Source organism: Cololabis saira, chromosome 22, assembly GCF_033807715.1.
Source record: "Cololabis saira isolate AMF1-May2022 chromosome 22, fColSai1.1, whole genome shotgun sequence".
NCBI classification, from domain to species: Eukaryota; Metazoa; Chordata; class Actinopteri; order Beloniformes; family Belonidae; genus Cololabis; species Cololabis saira.
In genome coordinates this window covers 29,502,869-29,524,749 of record NC_084608.1, presented here as the reverse complement: position 1 = coordinate 29,524,749, position 21,881 = coordinate 29,502,869, and the positions used below count along the sequence as shown (strand labels likewise).

At 44.9% G+C, this 21,881-nt stretch overlaps 1 protein-coding gene across 3 annotated transcripts in view; it reads left to right on the top strand.

Moving 5' to 3' along the window:
* LOC133422945 (NACHT, LRR and PYD domains-containing protein 14-like) overlaps positions 1-21,881 on the top strand; it is a 471,822-nt gene that overhangs the window by 395,315 nt on the left and 54,626 nt on the right. The window contains exon 14 of one of the 3 annotated variants that reach the window (XM_061713006.1): positions 10,706-10,914. The exons of the other annotated variants lie outside the window; for them this stretch is intronic. Coding sequence (XP_061568990.1) covers positions 10,706-10,874 — 169 coding nt within the window. The 3' untranslated portion in view covers positions 10,875-10,914. Of the gene's footprint in view, positions 1-10,705; positions 10,915-21,881 lie in introns of those variants that run through there. 3 annotated transcript variants of the gene reach the window in all.

Genomic DNA, 21,881 nt, shown 5'->3' with positions numbered 1-21,881 from the left:
CTAGGGGGCGCTGTTGAGCCGTTAGGCCACGCCCATTAATGCAAACCATGAAATATCAAATTTATCGCCAAGTCTGGCTTGCATGCAAAATTTGGTGACTTTTGGAGAACTATCAAATATGGACCAATCACATGAAGGGGGGGCGCGCCTTTTGGCGTCTAGCGTCGCCACGGTAACACTTTTGAAAGAGAAAAGTAATGCGTGGTGTCGCAGGATGGAGACGCACATTTTGATGTATAACACACCAGGGTGCACGTTACGGTTCGGGCTGAATTAACTGCCGAAGGAATGGCATAAATTTCGCCAAAATGACACAATTTATTCAAAATGGCCGACATCCTGTTTGGTTTCGGCCATGGCTCCAAGAGACTTTTCTTTAAGTTGTGCCATGATACAGGTGTGTAGCGATTTTCGTGCATGTACGTCAAACCGTATTGTGGGGCTTGAGGCACAAAGCTTTCCGGGGGGCGCTGTTGAGCCATTTTACCACGCCCATTAATACAAACCATGAAATATCAAATTTATCGCCAGGCCTGGCTTGCATGCAAAATTTGGTGTCTTTTGGGGAACTATCAAATATGGACCAATCAGATGAAGGGGGGGTGCGCTTGTTGGCGTCTAGCATCGCCACGGTAACACTTTTGAAAGAGAAAAGTAATGCGTGTAGTCGCAGGATGGAGACGCACATTTTGATGTATAACACATCTGGGTTCACGATACGGTACGGGCTGAATTAACTCTCGAAGGAATGGCATATATTGCTCCAAAATTACGCAATTAATTCAGAATGTTCAAAATGGCCGACTTCCTGTTCGGTTTCGGCCATGGCGCCAAAAGACTTTTCTTTAAGTTGCGACATGATACAGGAGTGTACCGATTTTCGTTCATGTACGTCAAACCGTATTATGGGGCTTGAGGCGCAAAGTTTTTTCTGTCTGAACCAACCAGATGAAGGGTGGGCGCGCTTTTTGGCGTCTAGCATCGCCACGGTAACGCTTTTGAAAGAGAAAAGTAATGCGTGTGGTCGCAGGAGGGAGACGCACATTTTGATGTATAACACACCTGGGTGCACGTTACGGTTCGGGCTGAATTAACTGCCGAAGGAATGGCATAAATTGCGCCAAAGTGACACGATTAATTCAAAATGGCCGACTTCCTGTTCGGTTTCGGGCATGACGCCAAGAGACTTTTCTTTAAGTTGTCCCATGATACAGATGTTTACCGATTTTCGTGCATGTACGTCAAACCGTATCGTGGGGCTTGAGGCGCAAAGTTTTCAAGGGGGCGCTGTTGAGCCATTTTGCCACGCCCATTAATGCAAACCATTAAATTTTTCGCCAGGCCTGACTTGGGTGCAAAATTTGGTGACTTTTTGGGCACGTTTAGGGGGGCAAAAAGGCCTTCCTTTTGTCAGGAAAATAATAATAATAATTAAAGCTGCAAGCAGCGATGAACGGGCCCTCGCACTCACGGCCACCGCCCCCATAAGCATATCAGAAATGACACCACCCATGACTTCCTATGTCAAACCATTCAAAAGTTATAGCAGATAATCGGGACAACCAATCAGAAGAAGGGGCGGGGCTAATTCAGGCCAATGAAAGTCAAGGACTCCATACAGAATCTGATGACACCACCAACGACTCTCTATGTCAAACCATTCAAAAGTTATAGCAGAAAATCGGGACAACCAATCAGAAGAAGGGGCGGGGTTAATTTTCACCAATTATGGTCAAGGACTCAATACAGAGTCCCATGACACCACCCACGACTCTTTATGTCAAACCATTCAAAAGTTATGGCAGAGAAAAGTATTCTAGGGGGCGCTGTTGAGCCGTTAGGCCACGCCCATTAATGCAAACCATGAAATATCAAATTTATCGCCAGGCCTGCCTTGCATGCAAAATTTGGTGACTTTTGGGGAACTATCAAATATGGACCAATCAGATGAAGGGAGGCGCACTTTTTGGCGTCGAGTGTTGCCACGGTAACACGTTTGAATGAGAAAAGTAATGCGCGTCGTCGCAAGAGTAGTAGTGAGAGATTGATGACGCAACATACGGAAGTGGAAGTGATTGCGGAACGCGGGAAAGCGGGAACACGGAACACCGTTGAGATGGCAGCGGTGTGTGAGACCTGTTTACCCGCCCTGTCAAAATTAAGGGACAGCATCGTAAGCCTGAAAGCTGATCTAAAGGAGAAGGACAAAATCCTTATGGATTTCTCCACCGTCGCAACGACGCAGTCGAAGTTTATCGCTCACCTGAGATTATCCGGTACCGGTGATCGGAGCATGACGGCCATGGGAAATACCACCCTGCCATGGACCGGATCTCCCACCCCCGGATCTCCAGCAGCAGCACCCGCTGGGCTCCGCTGGCTCCAGCAGGGAGCCAAGCCGAAATCCTCGGCACCCTCCACCTCCTGTCTCCGTCCCGCGGAGTGGCAGTACTCCGTCAGGGAGGAAGGAGCGGCGGCTCCGGAGCCGGTGAGCTCGACGCCGCTCAGGGCGGAGAAATCCTGGGCCGTGGTGACCAGAGGCACCAGACGTCCATCTCCCCCTGCCCCGCCACCTGATCTCCCACTGGGGACCAGGTTCGACGTCCTCAGCATGCAGGATTTCCCGCCGATGGGAGCGCGTCTCGGCTCTCCGCAGGGACCGGTCCATCCAGCGGGTCGTGGCTCTCGCCAGCCCAGGAACCGGGATCTGCAGGCCCAGCCTGGCTCGGCCTCTCCGTCTCGGCCAGGAGCAACCGCGGGCCGGCGTCACCAACCCCGGGTCCCCTCCCGCCAGAGGCGCAGCTCCAGGCGGCCCTCGGAGCAGCGCACCCCACCTGTACTGGTCCCCGGGACCGCGGAGCAGCGCACTCCACCTGTCCTGGTTGTCGGGACCTCGATGGTCCGCCATGTGAGGGTGCAGGGCGGCCGGACCTTCTGCCACCCCGGAGCCCGGGTGAAAGATGTGGAGTCCGCCGCCCTGCGCCTGTGTGATCAGCACAGCTCGGCCTCCACGCTGGTCCTGGAGGCCGGGATCAATGATCTGAGAAATCGGCAGTCGGAGGTCCTGAAGCAGGAGTTCAGGGCCATGGTGGATCGCCTGCTGGACACGGGGAAGCGGCTGGTCATTTCCGGGCCGCTTCCCCCGCCGCGCTACGGGGACGTCACCACCAGTCGCCTCCGCCAGCTGCACCGGTGGTTGAAGGGATACTGCCTGGACCAAGGTATCCCATATGTGGACAATTTTATGGCTTTTTTAAACAGACCCCACCTTTTTAAACATGACGGCCTCCACCCAAACCAGGTGGGGTCACGGCTTTTATCAGTAAACATTGACCTGACAGTACAGTCCTGCACCACCACCTCATGACTCACTGCTAACACACAGACACATAGGAGCACATCTCACTCACCCCCACCCACCACATACACCAACACCACACACACCTGTACAGCACCACCACCACCCCTGTCACCAGAATCTCTGGACACCCACATTATCAAAACACTCATCTCAAGCAGAAAAACAAAGCACAGGAATGTTTTTAGATCGAGCTATGTTTTTAATGTTCCATTAAAGCACCATGATGAGCGCGCGTTCGGCACAGACATCAAGATGGCTGTGCTGAACGTGCGCTCTCTTTTAAACAAATCCTTTATTATAAATGACCTGATTTTAGACAGGAAACTGGACTGTATTCTCCTTACAGAGACATGGCTTGGCACAGATGCACCTGTTGTTCTCACTGAGGCCTCCCCGCCAGATTTTAACTTTCTATTTTCTACCAGGGGGGGCAAGAGAGGGGGCGGAACTGCATCAATAACAAAAACAACTATGTCATCCAATGCAGTTCCTTTTAACAGCTACACATCATTTGAATATCATGCTTTTGTTTTTAGCAACCCCCCAATTCTCTGCATAACGGTCTATAGACCCCCACAGTATTCCACCTGTTTTATCAGCCAATTCTCTGAACTTTTATCAATTATTCACACCTCTTACAACAGGATCTTAATAACTGGTGATTTTAATCTGCACTTAGACAACATCTCAGACCCAGTATCCAGAGAATTTTTAAACCTTTTAAACTGTCTAGATTTTAAGCAACATGTCACACAGCCGACCCACAGCAGGGGGCGCACCCTGGACCTGGTCATAACCTACGGCCTGTCCCTGGGTGCGTGCTCTGTTGTGGACCTGGCTGTGTCTGACCCTTTTTGCGTGTTTTTTAACATCACCAGTTTTAACCAGCGGGAGGCCCCGGTGAGAACGGTGAGGAAACGTAACCTAACTCCTGAAGTGGCTGCAAATTTTATCCAGATTTTACAGAACACTCCTGCAGAAATTTTACCAGCTCCCTGTGATTTTATCGTTGACAATTTTAACAAAATACTCAAAACAACGCTGGACTCAGTGGCTCCGATTTTAACTAAAAGAATTAGCATAAAACCTACACCCCCATGGAGAACTGAGGAAATAAAGAAACTAAAAAGAAACTGCAGGAGTGCCGAAAGAAGATGGAGGAAATCAAAATTAACAGTTCATTATGACATTTTTTGCCAACACCTTAAGTACTACAATAACAGTATTAAAAAAGCAAGAACCGCCCATTTCAAAAACCTAATTCTAAATAACAAAAACAATTCCAAATTCCTTTTCTCCACAATAGATCTTCTAACAAATGGAAACCTGAACAGATCCCATAAGACAGCAACAGATGCCCTCTGTGAGGATTTTGCAGACCACTTCAGGGGTAAAATTGATGACATTAGATCCAGTCTTTTATCTCAACAGATTTTAACTCTTAACACACCTGGATCAATGCTTTTACCTGAGGAAACACTGGAGAGTTTAGCCTTGGTTGATGCGGGGACACTTTGTAGAGTTTTCTCCAAGGTAAAGCCCACAACCTGCCTTTTAGACCCCATTCCCACACCGTTTTTTAAAACACTCTATGGGTTCTTTGAGGAACAGCTTTTGTATTTGGTCAACTGTTCTCTTCAGACGGGTGCCTTCCCCGCCGCCTTTAAAACGGCGGTGGTGAAGCCCCTTCTGAAGAAGAGTGGGTTGGACCCCAATGTTTTAAATAACTACCGGCCTGTATCCAACTTACCGTTTTTAAGTAAAATTTTAGAAAAACTTGTTTTTAATCAAGTGAATGAATTTTTAAACTCAACACACATTTTAGAGGCTCATCAGTCCGGTTTTAGGATGAACCACAGTACAGAGACAGCACTTTTAAAGATTTTAAATGACATCAGGTGCAATTTAGATAACCAAAAACTCACAGTCTTGGTTCTGCTGGATCTAACCGCCGCCTTCGATACAGTAGACCATCACATTTTATTAAACAGACTGAAGCACCTGGTCGGCCTCTCTGGTACTGTTCTTAAATGGTTCACGTCCTACCTCACTGATCGAAGTTTCTTCGTAAGTATGGATACATGTTCCTCAGGAACCTATAAGATAAAGTGTGGGGTTCCCCAAGGGTCAATTTTAGGTCCAACTCTTTTTAATCTGTACATGCTGCCCCTTGGGGACGTCATCAGGAGACACGGCATCAGCTTCCATAGTTACTCTGACGATACGCAACTGTACATCGCCGTGTCTCCTGATGACACTGGGCCAATTGATGCCCTTTTTAACTGTATTTTAGACATCAAGTCATGGATGGCAGAAAACTTCCTACAGCTCAACCAGGGCAAAACAGAGGTTTTACTCATCGGTCCCGAAGGCCAGAGAGAGAAACTTTTGCCAAAGTTACAGGATTTTAAACCCTCAAAATCAGTTAAAAATCTGGGCGTGATTTTTGACTCTGAGCTCACTTTTATTCCACATATTAAAAACATAACAAAGATCGGTTTTTACCATCTTAAGAACATAGCCAGAGTCCGCCCGTTTCTCTCTCAGGCCAGTACGGAGGTGCTAATGCATGCTTTTATCTCATGTCGTTTAGATTATTGTAACGCCCTGCTCTCTGGTCTTCCTAAAAAGAACATGTACAACCTACAATTATTACAGAATTCAGCCGCACGCGTGCTGACGAGGACCAGAGGGCGGGAGCACATTACACCTGTTTTAAAATCGCTGCATTGGCTCCCCGTGCGCTTCAGGATCGATTTTAAGGTTCTTTTACTAGTTTTTAAGTGTCTTAATGGTCTTGGGCCTTCTTATTTGTCTGCACTACTTTTACCCTATCGACCCTCACGGACCCTGAGGTCCTCCGGTGCTGGCCTTTTAACCATACCAAAAGTTAGAACCAGGACACACGGGGAGGCGGCATTCAGTTTTTATGGTCCCCGATTGTGGAACAGCCTCCCGGAGAACCTCAGGGCCGCAGAGACTGTTGATGTTTTTAAAAAGAGGCTCAAGACCCATCTCTTTAATCAGGCTTTTAACTGACTCATTTAACTCTTTTACATTTATTATGCTCACCCTTATTTTTATTGAATCTTACTGCTCTGTTTTATATTTAGTTTATCCTTTCTTATCGTATTTTATTTTTGTTTAATCTCAATGTTTTATCTAAATATTTTAGTTGTTATTTATGGTCTATTTTATACATTTTACTGTTTTATTATTTTAGTTTTTAATGTCTTACTTTCTAGACATACTTTTAGGATTTTATGTTTGTATGTTTTATGTTTTTTATAAACTCCTTTAGTGTATTTTATCCTGCTTTCTTGTAGCTTTTATCTCCAGTGTTTCCTCATGGGGAGCCTCCATGCTGGGAGTGACTCTGGCCTGCAGGGGGTCGTCCTGGGGGTCGTTCTGGCCTGGATGGTTGTGGAGCTCTGCACCACGGCTTCACCGCTGTGGTGTGGACTCCTCTTTCCGTCCGGGCCGGGATGGTCTCTGTGGGCCCCCCCCCCCTTGTAGCTGCGGGCTATGAGACCTCCTGGCGTGGACAGCTCCCTGTTACCGTTTCGTCACCTGGATCCTCTGTGCCTAGCCATGTCTACACCATGTGTCTGCGTGCGTGTCTGTGTGTGTAATTTAGGAATTTAGGTGAATTGTAGTGTGCTTTTGTCTGCGGTGAGGGGGGGGGGGGCATTAATAAGTTTTATGTTTATTTGTTTTTTCTTGTTTTTTTTTTCTGTTAAGCACTTTGTGTTTCATTATTTGTAGGAAAAGTGCTATATAAATAAAGTTTGATTTGATTTGATTTGAAGATAGAGACGCACATTTTGATGTTAAAAAAACCACACAAATTGCTGACAATAAACTTTGCATTGTGCTGAGATCGAACCTGCGATCTCTCACACGAAAGACGTTGACATTACCCCTCTGCCACGAATCAGCTTGGCCGTTTTCTGACTGACTGATTAAGGAGAGACCAACATAGCGATATAATCTGAGTCCCGAATTGTTTTTTCGTAATTTTTAAAATATTTGTAAGATAAATATTAGTAAAACCCCACTATTTGTGCTTTTGTGAATAGCATGTTCCAGTCTTTACTTCCTAGACCCACACACTGCATGGAAGAGAGCATTTGATTTATTGTTCACGTAACATTACTTTTATTTTTTCACAACCAAACCACGCACTTTATTTATGTCATTTGCACCGGGCAAGGACAAAAAATAAATGATTCCACCAAAATTCCAGAGATTTTTGTGGTTGGCTGACACATTACCAGCATATTTCAAATATGTCAAACCATTCAAAAGTTATAGTCAGAAAATATGGACAACCAATCAGAAGAAGGGGCGGGGCTAATTCAGGCCAATGAAGGTCAAGGACTCCATAAAGAATCTGATGACACCACCCACGACTCTCTATGTCAAACCATTCCAAAGTTATAGCAGAAAATCGGGACAACTAATCAGAATAAGGGGCGGGGCTAATTAAGGCCAACAAAGCTTAAGGACTCATTACAGAGTCCCATGACACCACCCACGACTTCCTATGTCAAACCATTCAAAAGTTATAGCAGAAAAAAGGGACAACCAATCAGAAGAAGGGGCGGGGCTTATTCAGGGCAATGAAGGTCAAGGGCTCCATAAAGAATCTGATGACATCACCCACGACTCTCTATGTCAAACCATTCCAAAGTTATAGCAGAAAATCGGGACAACCAATCAGAAGGAGGGGCGGGGCTAATTAAGGCCAACGAAGCTTGAGGACTCATTACAGAGTCCCATGACACCACCCACAACTTCCTATGTCAAACCATTCAAAAGTTATGGCAGATAAAAGTATTCTAGGGGGCGCTGTTGAGCCGTTAGGCCACGCCCATTAATGCAAACCATGAAATATCAAATTTATCGCCAAGTCTGTCTTGCATGCAAAATTTGGTGACTTTTGGAGAACTATCAAATATGGACCAATCAGATTTCAAAATGGCCGACTTCCTGTTCGGTTTCGGCCATGGCTCCAAGAGACTTTTCTTTAAGTTGTGCCATGATACAGGTGTGTAGCGATTTTCGTGCATGTACGTCAAACCGTATTGTGGGGCTTGAGGCACAAAGTTTTCAGGGGGGCGCTGTTGAGCCATTTTGCCACGCCCATTAATGCAAACCATTAAATATCAAATTTATCGCCAGGCCTGACTTGCATGCCAAATTTGGTGCCTTTTGGGGAACTATCAAATATGGACCAATCAGATGAAGGGGGGGTGCGCTTGTTGGCGTCTAGCGTCGCCACGGTAACACTTTCGAAAGAGAAAAGTAATGCGTGTAGTCGCAGGATGGAGACACATATTTTGATGTATAACACATCTGGGTTCACGATACGGTTCGGGCTGAATTAACTCTCGAAGGAATGGCTCATATTGCTCCAAAATTACGCGATTAATTCAGAATGTTCAAAATGGCCGACTTCCTGTTCGGTTGCGGCCATGGCGCCAAGAGACTTTTCTTTAAGTTGCGACATGATACAGGTGTGTACCGATTTTCGTTCATGTACGTCAAAGCGTATTATGGGGCTTGAGGCGCAAAGTTTTTTCTGTCTGAACCAATCAGATGAAGGGTGGGCACGCTTTTTGGCGTCTAGCGTCGCCACGGTAACGCTTTTGAAAGAGAAAAGTAATGCGTGGTGTCGGAGGATGGAGACGCACATTTTGATCTGTAACACACCTGGGTGCACGTTACGGTTCGGGCTGAATTAACTTTGGAAGGAATGGCATAAATTTCGCCAAAATGACACGACTAATTCAAAATGGCCGACTTCCTGTTCGGTTTCGGGCATGACGCCAAGAGACTTTTCTTTCAGTTGCGCCATGATACAGGTGTGTACCGATCTTCGTGCATGTACGTCAAACCGTATCGTGGGGCTTGAGGCACAAAGTTTTCAAGGGGGCGCTGTTGAGCCATTTTGCCACGCCATTAATGCAAACCATTAAATATCAAATTTTTCGCCAGGCCTGACTTGGGTGCAAAATTTGGTGAGTTTTTGGGCATGTTTAGGGGGGCAAAAAGGCCTTCTTTTTGTCAGGAAAATAATGATAATAATAAAAATTCCTGCAAATACAATAGGGCCTTCGCACTGCAAGTGCTCGGGCCCTAAAAATTCCTGCAAATACAATAGGGCCTTCGCAATGCAAGTGCTCGGGCCCTAATAATAATAAACATCACAGATACAATAGGGTCCTCGCACTTTCAGTGCTCGGGCCCTAATTATTAGTATTACATAACAAAGTTTAAAAAATGTATATGAGTGTAAAAGCATATTTCAGAAAAAAGTATGACTAAATCCTGATTGATCCAGGATTACATATTGTATTCCAGATTTCATCTCCAGCTCCTTTTCTCTGCAGCTTTTTCAAATGTTTTCCACGGTTGGATTAGTTTCCTGGTTGATCATTTTGATGTAGTTTTTCTGGGAAAGTTGGGAAGTTTGTTTCATGAAAATAGAAAGAAGAAGTCAAGGATGTGTGAGAAAGGGCCTTTCTGTGTGGAGTTTGCATGTTCTCCCCGTGTTCCCTTGGGTAGCTAATGTGAGCTACCCTCACAAAAACATGCAGCAGTCCTGGTCTACACATGCCCCCTCTGGCCAACCGGGGGACAGATGGGGTGGGGAGAAGCGGCCTGCTAATATTTAAAAAACAAAAAAACAGCTGATATGTTCAAAAATAGATGCTGTTAATAAACTCAGAGGGTCTGAAAAACCGTTAAATTTCATTTCAACAAATACAAGTTTACCAAATATAAAACTCTCACCATGGAAAACATCTGTTTGTAGGTTTTTAATATGTCTTAATAAGTCTGTTAAGATCATTTCATCCTGCAAGACAACAAATAATGTCTTTTTATGGTTTTCAGAGTGTAAACCTAAATATAAATACACGTGTGTAAGACAAGTGAAATAAGACAAGTGAAATAAAGCTGCCATCACCTTTTTAATTCTCATCTGTATGAAACTACTTTTACTACATGAAATATTAGACATCAGTTCATCATGTTTTTGTGTCTCTGACATTCAAACAAATGCTTATTTTCTCTTCATACAAATGAATGAGTTGACATTTCTCCCAGAATTCCTCCTGACATGTTAGTTTGTGTGGGAACTTGAATCATTCAACTCCAGTTTGTATGGATGGATCCACTGGTGGAGCTGCAGAGCTGCAGAGCTGAAGTCACTACGTCTTTATTGGAGCAGCAGCATGATGTCATGAATATTGATGAAGATCTTTTTCACTGGTTCTGTTGGACTGTTGGAACCTGCATCCTGGTGGCTTCAGCTCACATCTTTTATTCTTTATTCAGGTTGAAGAAATGTAGGTTGTCAGAGATCAGCTGTTCTTCTCTGGTCTCAGCTCTGAAGTCCAACCCCTCCCATCTGAAACATCTGGACCTGAGTGACAACAACCTGGAGGATTCAGGAGTGAAACATCTGTGTGGTTTCCTGGAGAGTCCAGACCAGTGGCGTCCCTAGGCTAAAACATCCGGGGCTAAAGCCCCGGATGTTTTTTAATTAGCCCCGAATATGAATTAAAAAAAAAAAAAAAAAAAAAAAAATTTTTTTTTTTTTTTTTTTTTGTGTTTAGATTAATCTACGGTCCTCTTATGTTGATGCTTAGATAAAACAGTGGACAGATTTGAGTAACAATTCAATTAACAATTATTATTATTTATTTATTCATTTTTCAAGCCACTTCTTTGGCTTTGGAGTGGGTTTGAAAGAAAGAGACAGACAGACAGACAGACAGACAGACAGACAGACAGACAGACAGACAGACAGACAGCCTCTGTGCGGCGCTGAATATGCAATGCAGTGTTTCTGTGGTGTGCTTCTCATTGAAATGACTGGAGGCAACACGTTGCGGCAGTGAGTGAAGCCTGAATTATGGTTCTGCGTTAAATGGACGCAGAGCCTACGGCGTAGGCTACGCGGCGACGCGCGCCGTACAGTGCGTACTGTCGCGTACCCTACGCCGTAGGCTCTGCGTTGGTGTAACGCGGGACCATAAATCAGACTTAAGTCCCTTTAGGCTAATACTGTGAGAAATAACCTCTCATAATAGCGGTACTACAGTTAATAAATGTAATAAATGCTCCTACTGCCGTTTCTGCTGGCTACTGAGTCCCCTAAGTGGCGAGTGAATTTTAACTCCTTAATTACTAACCAGCGTCAGAGTCGCGCACAGTACACAAACTGTGATGTTAGAGAGCCACCTTTTGGTCAATTTAAGCAACAGCATCGCCAGCTGCTTGACAGTGGCTCAACTCATTAGTTTACTGTTTTTGTTGTTATTATCTATGCAATTGTGAAAAAAATGGCAAAATAAATGAAAAACTGTGAACAACCGCATTCCGTAGGCTATTCGGTACTCAGTATTCAGCCAAGTCTTTAAATTTTATTCGGCTTCAGGTTCGGCCTCCAATTTTCATTTCGGTGCATCCCTAGTTTTTTCGGTGGGAAAGGGGGATTCTGGCCATTTTAGAAGTTTAAGATATAATTATCTTCATTTCAAGATTTATTCATGCATGAAGAATTACCCATGATGATGAATGCGTGTTATTATGTTATCAAAATGCATCATTCTTTGCAAAACTTCTGATTTTTTTGTGTGTATTGTTTCATTGATAAAAGATGTGATTATGGAGCTTTGAGACCACCAGAATGCACCATTTTGAGTCTATTTTTCAAAATTTTACGGGGGGGCATGCCCCCGGACCCCCCTAGAGGGTTTGGGCACGTTGTGCCCTCACTCGTCCACACCGAGAATTTTCCTCTTTTTTTAGGACAAGCCATTCTGATGCCTGATACTGTCAGTCTTATTTCATTTATCATGTGTTTGTGGGGAACTGTGTTAATAAACATCTTAACGAGCACCCCTGTATCTGTTGAAATGAAATGAAATGAACAAAGACAGTAGGTGTAGAGTCAGAATTAATGCAGAGACCTAATTGTACGTGATAAATCAATGTCTCTATGTCCAAAATTTTCGGGCGCGCGCACATCATAAACTTTTCAGGGCTAAGCCCCAGATGTGTCACAATCCTAGAGACGCCCCTGGTCCAGACTGCAGACTGGAGACTCTGAGGTCAGACATGTTTTAGTTGTGTGTTCAGATGAATCTGATGTGAAAGTTGTGTTGACACTAACCTGCAGACATCAGGCTGATCTCATAATATTTTGCTCGATGTCTCATTATGGGAAGCCCCGCTGCATTAATCTCATGACACCAATGCTGATCAGCTGGTGAAACGTGTCCGTCCACCGCAGGTAGGTGGATGAGGTGGCGGCTCACGGAGGGACGCCCTCTCAGCAGCAGGAGCCCGGTCCCCGGGGCCTCGTCCCTCCACTGCCAGGCCATGGAGAGCTGGGGTTGCTCAGCACGCCTCCCATGGAGCCACTGGTTGCAGCTTCCAGGCAGCCGGCTGTCAGCGGTGTCCTCCAGGAGCCCCGGCCTGCCGTCCAAGTCTGACTGTCTTCAGTCGGCCCCGACTGGAACGCCGTACGAGGCGGCTGTCCTCAATGTCCTCTCCCTGCTCACAGCGTCACTGGCGAGTCCCGTCCTCTCTGACCCCCGGGGTCCGTCCTGTCCAGGAAGGTGGTTACTATCCTTCTTAGTGTCCAGCAGGAGTGATATTGTCCTTCTTGCAGGACCTGGTTGACAAACGGAAAGCCTTCTCCATGGTGGATTTTACTTGCAGCTATCGCCGCCTGTCACGTGGGCTGTGGGAAGGAAACAGCGAGCCAGCACCCGCTGGTTTCTGTTTTCTGAAGGAGCTTTTCCCCGTGTCCAGACCACTGGTACCACCATGGGATCTGGCTGTGGTTCTGGATGGGCTTAAGGCCCCCCTTTGAGCCCCTGGAGGGGCAGACGTGGAACACGTGTCTCTGAAGGCCGTGTTGTTGCTGGCGCTGGCTCGGCTAAGCGGGTTAGTGACATCCACGTGCTTTCAGTGCAGCCGTCATGCACTCAGCTTTTTCCGGGGGATTGAGGAGGATTTTGAAGCCCAACCCGGCATTTGTGCCTCAGGTGGGAGTTCATGTTCTCCCCTGGACCTCGTGGTTTTGCTGCCCCACCAGGGGAGCTGGGGTGGCATGCGTTATGTCCCGTCCGTGCGGTCTTACATGGACAGGACGAGGGGCTTCAGGAGGAGCCATCAGCTGTCTCCTGGGCTGGTCCTCATACGGGGAGAGTCACAAAGCAGCTCTCCCACCGGCTGCTGGAGGCGACTGCTTCTGCTTATACGAGTCAGGGTTTGTAGCCGCCTGTGGGCTTGCGTGGCCACTGGACTCGGAGCCTGGCGGCATCCTGGTTCTGATTCAGGGGAGTTTCTGTCCAGGACATCTGTGCTGCGGCGAGTTGGTCCTCGCCTCTCACTTTTGTCCGTTTCTCTATGCTGGACGTCTCCGCTCCTTCACGTACGCTTCTGTTGTCCTGGTGTTGTCCACACGGGATATCTAAGGTAGCTGGTGCTACCTGCAGCGGACGGACACGTCGCACCAGCCAATCAGGATTGATGTAATGAGATTAAAGCAGCGGGGCATCCCATAGTGAGACATCTCACTCATATTACTCAGAGAACCGGGGTTATGGAAATAACCTAAAGTTTCTTCTTCTCTGCTGTCTTTGTTCAGGTTGAAGGGATGCAGATTGTCAAAGATCAGCTGTTCTTCTCTGGTCTCAGCTCTGAAGTCCAACCCCTCCCATCTGAAACATCTGGACCTGAGATCCAACAAGCTGCAGGCTGCAGATGTGGAGCAGCTGTCTGGTCTGCTGCAGAGTCCACACTACCGGCTGAAGACTGTCAGGTCAGTGGAGGTTGGAGTCGGTCCTGCTGCTTCCAGCAGTTTTCTCCTAAAACCAGTGTCTATCAAAGATCCAGTGTTTCCAGTGAAGCTGCAGCTTCTCAGCGGCTGCTTTCCCCAGTAAAGCTGTGAGAGGAGGATGATGACAGGCTGCAGGATCAGAGGATCCAGATGTGTGTTGTAGACCAGTGTTGTGCTGGTGTTCACGTGTCCACAAATAAAGGAGTATTCCAGCTGACGGCCTTCCAGGATGTTCAGACACACAGCTGCTCCACTGCAGCTCTGAACTCTGAAGGAACCCAGAATGGAAAATCCACCAATAACCTCGTCCATGTGGCCGTTTCACACGGAATAAAAACAGGAACAAACAAGAATGGAATTAAGTTTTTGAACCAATAATATAATAACTTAAAGGAGCTGTATGTAAGAGCAATAATAAAACGAATCATAAAATGACCCCGATATGTCAACAGACATTTAAAAATCATGTTCATTTCAAATACTTATGTCACTGACAACAGCACTCAAGCCAGGATATTCCAGTTTAAAAAGAGGAGTTGCAGCCCTCAACTGATGTTTATGTTGTCATTTTTTGTTTTGGCCTGAAGCTCCACCCTCCACCTATCTCCCAATCACCAAGTCAGTATTGTTTCTGAAGCTCCACCCTCCACCTATCTCCCAATCACCAAGTCAGTATTGTTTCTGAAGCTCCACCCTCCACCTATCTCCCAATCACCAAGTCAGTATTGTTTCTGAAGCTCCACCCTCCACCTATCTCCCAATCACCAAGTCAGTATTGTTTCTGAAGCTCCACCCTCCACCTATCTCCCAATCACCAAGTCAGTATTGTTTCTGAAGCTCCACCCTCCACCTATCTCCCAATCACCAAGTCAGTATTGTTTCTGAAGCTCCACCCTCCACCTATCTCCCAATCACCAAGTCAGTATTGTTTCTGAAGCTCCACCCTCCACCTATCTCCCAATCACCAAGTCAGTATTGTTTCGGCATCCGGGTTGCCAGCTCGGCTCTAATTATGGCAGCCATGGCAGCCTACGTTCCTGCTGCATTCTGCAGCCTACCTGGCAACCTCTGGTCGGGGGGAGGAGGGGGAGGGTACACGCCGCTCAACGATATTTTGAAAGTGACTGCAGTACCAGTTTTGGACATTTCTTACAGACGGCTCCTTTAACACATTATTGGTCTAGTAGCCTATAAGAAAACAAGTATTTTAAAATCTAATAACTGCAGATAATATAATAATATATAAACAGGACTGAATCTTTCGTAAAAATGAAATGTTTGTGCAGTTAGTTAATCATAAATTGGTTCAGTTGATGGAATAGTCGTCGTATTGGTTAATCGAGGTTACGAACTCTGCAGCACTCAACTTATAAACTTAATTTATAATTTTATGTGAGCGTCTCTGAACAAGGGAAGTCAAGACAAAACTGAAACACGAGGTTTCAAAATAAAACAGGAACCTCGTTATTTTTACTGTAACTATAAAATTATTTTCAGGTGTCATGAGTTTAGTATCAAATAAAACAACAGTCTCGTCTGTGTTTATCTGCAGAAAATGAACCAAACAGACGACGGTGGACCAGGTGGACTCTTCTCAGAGGAGACGTCCTCCTATAATCTCTCAACACCAGCAAAGGTTGAAACATGTGGCTCCACCAACCTCCACCTCTCCCTCATCAAACACCCTCGTCTGCCGTTCTACTCATTATTTGGACTAAATGAGGTTCAAAGCGACTCTTCAGAAAACCTCTGGGTGACGTCACAGAGGGTTTTAAGTTCTTCTAACTTAACTCGGTCTGTTGTTAGCACTCAGCGAGATGTTTTTGTACAACTTTAAAAAAATACAGGTCGTCAAAGGTTGTGCTTTTGAGAACAAGGTTTGTTTAGAAGAAAAAAAGAACCGAGTCGGTGTCGTTGCTGTACAAGGAGAGGACATTTATTGAAGAATTCCCAACATCACAGATGTGTGTTATCTGAGGTCGTGTCTTTCAGATTTCAGTGATTCAGACAAAGTGAATTCATCCACTCACATGCAAGTCACACACCTGTGCACTCACCTACTCCCCCAGACACACACAGGCCCACGGTCCAACATACGTTCACAGTCTCGATACGTACAAAAAGTGATACAAATACAAATAATACCACAATAAAAACATTGTAATTATTCTTTTAAGAAATTCTTACAGTTTAGCTATGTTCTCTATTCTGTAGAAAGACAACTAAGCTTTAATTAGGGAACAATAATTTTTTCTGCCCTTCTCTAAAATGATCAGTATATCATCAATGAAAATTATTACAGTGTACATACATATACGCGTTTGTGTGTGTGTGTATATATATATATATACACACACACATGTATGTATACAAATATTCATTTTAATCTATGATTTCTCCGACGGCCCCTGTCTGCTGACTTTATTCACAGGCTGTTGGTTCAGATCCTGACGTACGAGGACTCGGCCTTGGAGCCCCGATTCGCATGTATCACTCTTTAAGAATCCATGAACGACAAAAAAAGATGACAAGATGAACCCAAACATCCCAGCATGTACAGTCTTCAGAGTCCATCCACCCAAAAACAGGCGACGCTCCGTCTTTGCATCCCCAAGATAACGTTGATGTCGACTGTACAGTCGTCCAGTGTTTCGTCTCGACTATCGACGGGTAAAAGCCCAGATGATGAGATGCTGTTCAGTGTTGTGTAAGAAAATATTTCTCACCCTCCAGTTTCTAGAGTCAAACCCGACAACGTAATAATATCAAGTGAAAACAGAATAAAAGAAAAGTCCCCATACAAACTGCACAACTTAATAAACAGCAACGAATCAGAGCAAACGTATTCACCAAACTCAAACTCCTGTTATATTGTTGTCTGAAAAGCCTCCGATGTGAAAGGAACCGCAGATTTGGACCAAAAAAGGAGAGAAAAAGGTTGGGCTGCTGAGTCTAACCCGGAAGTAAAGGAGGTTGCAGTTCCTTGACTGACCACTGGGGGCTGGCTCCAAAGACGAGTCTCCTTTGGCCTCCGTGTTGAAATGTCTACAATTGCAGCAGAAACAAACTTTCTGGTCAAGAATATAGTTTTGCTCCCGTAGCTGGATGCTATGGCTAAACTTTCTTTCCAAAATCAACCAAATGAGTTAAACATTTTAAAAATCAAATCACATCGTTAAAAACACCGGAGGGAGAAGTTTTGCACATCAGAAACTACGGAGCAGCGTATGGACTAAAGCCTGATTTACACTTCTGCATTTCTTCTTCGTCTTTATAAACGCGGGTGAAATGATAGCTTGTTGTTTTAGGATTTTATGAAACTGTTAAAAGTAAGAGGGTTTTTTTCTATAAGATTGTACACAATGTACAATTGTAAAATGTCTAATTGTTGCTCTCAGCGCAGAACCAGCTCCTGTTTTTATGACCAGACTGATTAGCTGAGTTCTTCTTTAGGTGAGGACGGTGAAGAGGAACGAATGTTTCAGATTGATGGGTCCCCTCCTGTTTTTATCTGGGTTTTGGTTTTCGTAGATCTTTGCTGGGTCGGCATGTCGGATTAGAGATAGACAACAGAAAATATATGGCTGAAAGTGTGACATGTTTAAGTTTCTTTTACTGCAGTCGGCCTCCCAGATAAGGTTCAATATCGGCTCCTATAACGTACAAAACACCTCCCTTTTTCAGTATAAATATGACTGGATTGATGACCACAGTGTGCATTTCTTTCTTGTGGTTTCAGAAAATTGTACCTCCGGCTGGAAAACATTGTGCATGATATAATAAAAGCTTGTATTAACTTTGATTCTGTTCCCTGGTTTTCTTATGGTTCACCAGACAAATGAGCTCAATATTCATCAGCTCCACAGAAGGAAAGTTTGCTCTAGGAGGCGACGCGCTGCAGGAAAAGAGCCTACACTAGTGGCTGGTGCCGGAATTACAGAGCGGCGTCAACAATAATGCAGATGCAATAATGCGCGGTGGTAGAAATCAGGCTCCCCGGACGTGTCACGAGTGCTCACAAGCAAGTGGAAACGAGGCGTTGCTGGTTCCCTCGGTGATCTCACCTGCTTCGCAAGGTCTGGTTTTACCGCCAAAAGTGACAGAATAAAAAGCTGGTGAGAACAGCGAGCAGCAAATGTTAAAAAGATCCAGAAACCGCCTAAAATACCAGGAATTTGGTGTTTGATGACGGAACCTCCAACCAAAACAGCTTTTCTAATACCCAGATCTACTTGTTACTGTTGTTATGTAAATACATTTACAACAGATGCCCAAATTTGAACATCTAGGGCTCCTCGTTCAGAGTTTGTAAAAATGACAAGACGAAGAAGCAGATTGGCCTGAACGGCAACGTGAAAGAGCTCAGTTGTTAGTTACGCCGATCTGTCAATGAGCATCTTCAGTGGGCGACCCCAACTGTTACTGCTCTTGAGACCTGGTTTCATGCTGGAGACGACTTGTTTGTCATTTGTCACCTTTTATCTTGTTAAGGACTGACTCGTTTTTGGAGCCAGATCCAGCTCGTGGGAGAAGGTTGCTGCTTCTCTAAAAGGGCGACGTTAAGTGATCATTTCAGCAGCAGAACTGCAGTGCGTGAGTGTTGTGGTCGTCCCAGCAGCGACATTACAGGCGGGGAGGGTTTGTTGGGGGTCCAGATATCCCCGCCAGCCGCCAGTGGCTGCAGCACTGAAATACTGGAGCGGTGCTACCGTCTTTCTTTCATGATTGTCAGCTTCCATCTGGCGCAGGTCACAGCCGCTCGGCGTTGAGGTCTCTGTGTCTGGCGCCTCTCAAAACTGGGCCGTCTTTTGTGGGACAAAAAACCAAAAGAAATCATCAAAATGACTTAGATCTAATCAAGCTGCGATGAGCGAAGCAAAACTGGCTCTGCGAGGCGTGTCCCAGCACTTGTGCATTTAATGTTCAGCAAAAACCTCAAGTGTTGTTTTTTTGTTTTTTGTTTTGTTTTATCTAATGCTACTTTAATAACCTCAGAAATGGTTACCGACGAGAAGCTGCTGCAGTCAGAACACCCGCTTCACCGCCGAGACGCTTGCAGCGTGATCATCCTGTTTGAAATGTCTCCTCTTCAGCGCCCGGCTCATACAGGCCGTCCGAAGACGACCTGGAGTCTCCTTCCACCTCCTTCCACCTCCTTCCACCTCCTTCCACCTCCCAGATCAACCAGTGCATGGATCCTCCGAGGAGGCGGAGAGTCTTCCTGCAGTGGGACCATCTACAGGCCCTGCTGTCCCCCAACAGCTGCGTCCACTCAGTCGTTTCCATCCACGGGTCACACACACATACATGTAAACAGACGTCCCTCCGTCCCTCCAGGCGGGGCCGGTGGTCGGGGTGCAGACGGGGTTGAAGGGGGGCCCAGGTTACCAGTTCATCATGGAGCTTCTATTGAGGGTCATGAAGAAGACTTGACTGCTGCCTCCAGAACGAACCGAGGCGAAGAAAACCTGCAGAGAACGAGGGGAGGACGTGTCAGGGCATGTGTAATATATGTATAAATATATATATATGTATAAATATATATATATATATATATATATATATATATATATATATATATATATATATATATATATATATATATATATATATATATATATATATATATATATATATATAATGTGTGTGTGTGTGTGTGTATATGTATACATATATATATGTATATGTATACACATATATATATATATATATATATGTATATATAATATGGCATGCCGTTCAGGAAATTAATATTTGAATATATTGAATGAACCTTGAATATATTGAATGAAACTCCGAATATATTGAATGAACCTTGAATATATTGAATGAAACCCCGAATATATTGAATGAACCTTGAATATATTGAATGAAACTCCGAATATATTGAATGAAACCCCGAATATATTGAATGAACCTTGAATATATTGAATGAAACCCTGAATATATTGAATGAACCTTGAATATATTGAATGAACCTTGAATATATTGAATGAAACCCCGAATATATTGAATGAACCTTGAATATATTGAATGAAACCCCGAATATATTGAATGAACCTTGAATATATTGAATCAACTTTGATATATATTGAATCAACTTTGATATATATTGAATCAACTTTGATATATATTGACTCAACTTTGACTGACGTCATCATTAACGCCATCTTGGACATCATATTTGCTGCTGCTGCAAAATATGAGCCAGTCAGCTCCAATCTAGCCACAGAAACCAGAGAAAAAAATATCAGTATCATGTTATAACATGAAACGTTTATTGTTAGAACAATAAACGTTTCACGTTTATGTACTATTCATCACGTGATAGTTTGTTGTGGCTGGAGTCGGGCCGGGCTGAGTCTCATGTGTTCCGGTTGTGAACTGGCATCACCACGACCCAAAACATGGATAAAGTTACTCCACTGTTGAGCTTTCTACGAAATCGCGGTGTACCAGAAGAGTTCCTCTCACGCATGGAACAAGAACATGTGAGTGTATAAAACTTCTTGTGAAAACTTTATTTCACTGCTGTCAAGGCTCAGTCATGCAGCTAGTATAACCTAGTTAACTTAGTCAGCCAGCCAGGGTTACCGGGTAACACCGGTACTATGCACAGTTTTGCATCCCTGCCCCGAATTACCATGTGATTTCTATCAAACTTTGATTTTAAAGTGTCATTACTGAGTGTTAAGGGGTTGAGTTGCCGCGCGGTGACGCAATTCTAGCAGGGATGCAAAACTCGGCATAACACCGGTGCAGTTACAACAATTACCAGGAGAAAGATGCTGGTTCTTCAGGTCCTCTGTATGAACCGAACTGAACCTACATTCAACCAGAATGACCCTATTTATACAAGAAACCACATTTACTAACATTACAACAAAATCAAGTTATTGGGCTACTTATAAACTGTTTATCCCATAGCCTACATACACTCCAACATCTGCCAAGTAATGTCAACTATTTAGCACTTTTAAAACAGTATTACAAAGTGCACCGATTTAAGCTTCAGACCCCAGTATAGTTGTTAAAGGTAGCAGTGTGTGTGTGTGTGTGTGTGTGTGTGTGTGTGTGTGTGTGTGTGTGTGTGTGTGTGTGTGTGTGTGTGTGTGTGTGTGTGTGAGCATGCACATGGCAGGGTTCCCACGGTGTCCTCCTCTCCCCATCACTCCTTCTCTTCCTCTCCTTCTCCCCATCACTCCTTCTCTTCTTCTCTTCCTCCTCCTCCTCCTCTTCTCCCCATCACTCCTTCTCTTCTTCTCTTCCTCCTCCTCTTCTCCCCATCACTCCTTCTCTTCCTCCTCCTCCTCCTCTCCCCATCACTCCTTCTCTTCCTCTCCTCGTCTCCTCCTCCTGGAGTAAGAGCCTCATTATTGCGCCCTATGATCTATATATTGTTCTGCTTATTTTAAACTACTATTAATGTCATGGAAATTGCGTCAAATATTATGGAAAAGTTTAGCAATTAATTGATAAAACTGTGGGAACTGTGGTGGGAGGATGTTGTCTTGTCCTTGAGTTGTAATAATTCTGTCTGTCTTGACAGATTGATGCCACAGTCATTGACTGTATGGATGATGACACTCGGGCTGGAACATCCCAACATATGGAGATCAGATATCAGGAAGACGCTTCTGTATGGAAAATCAAGGT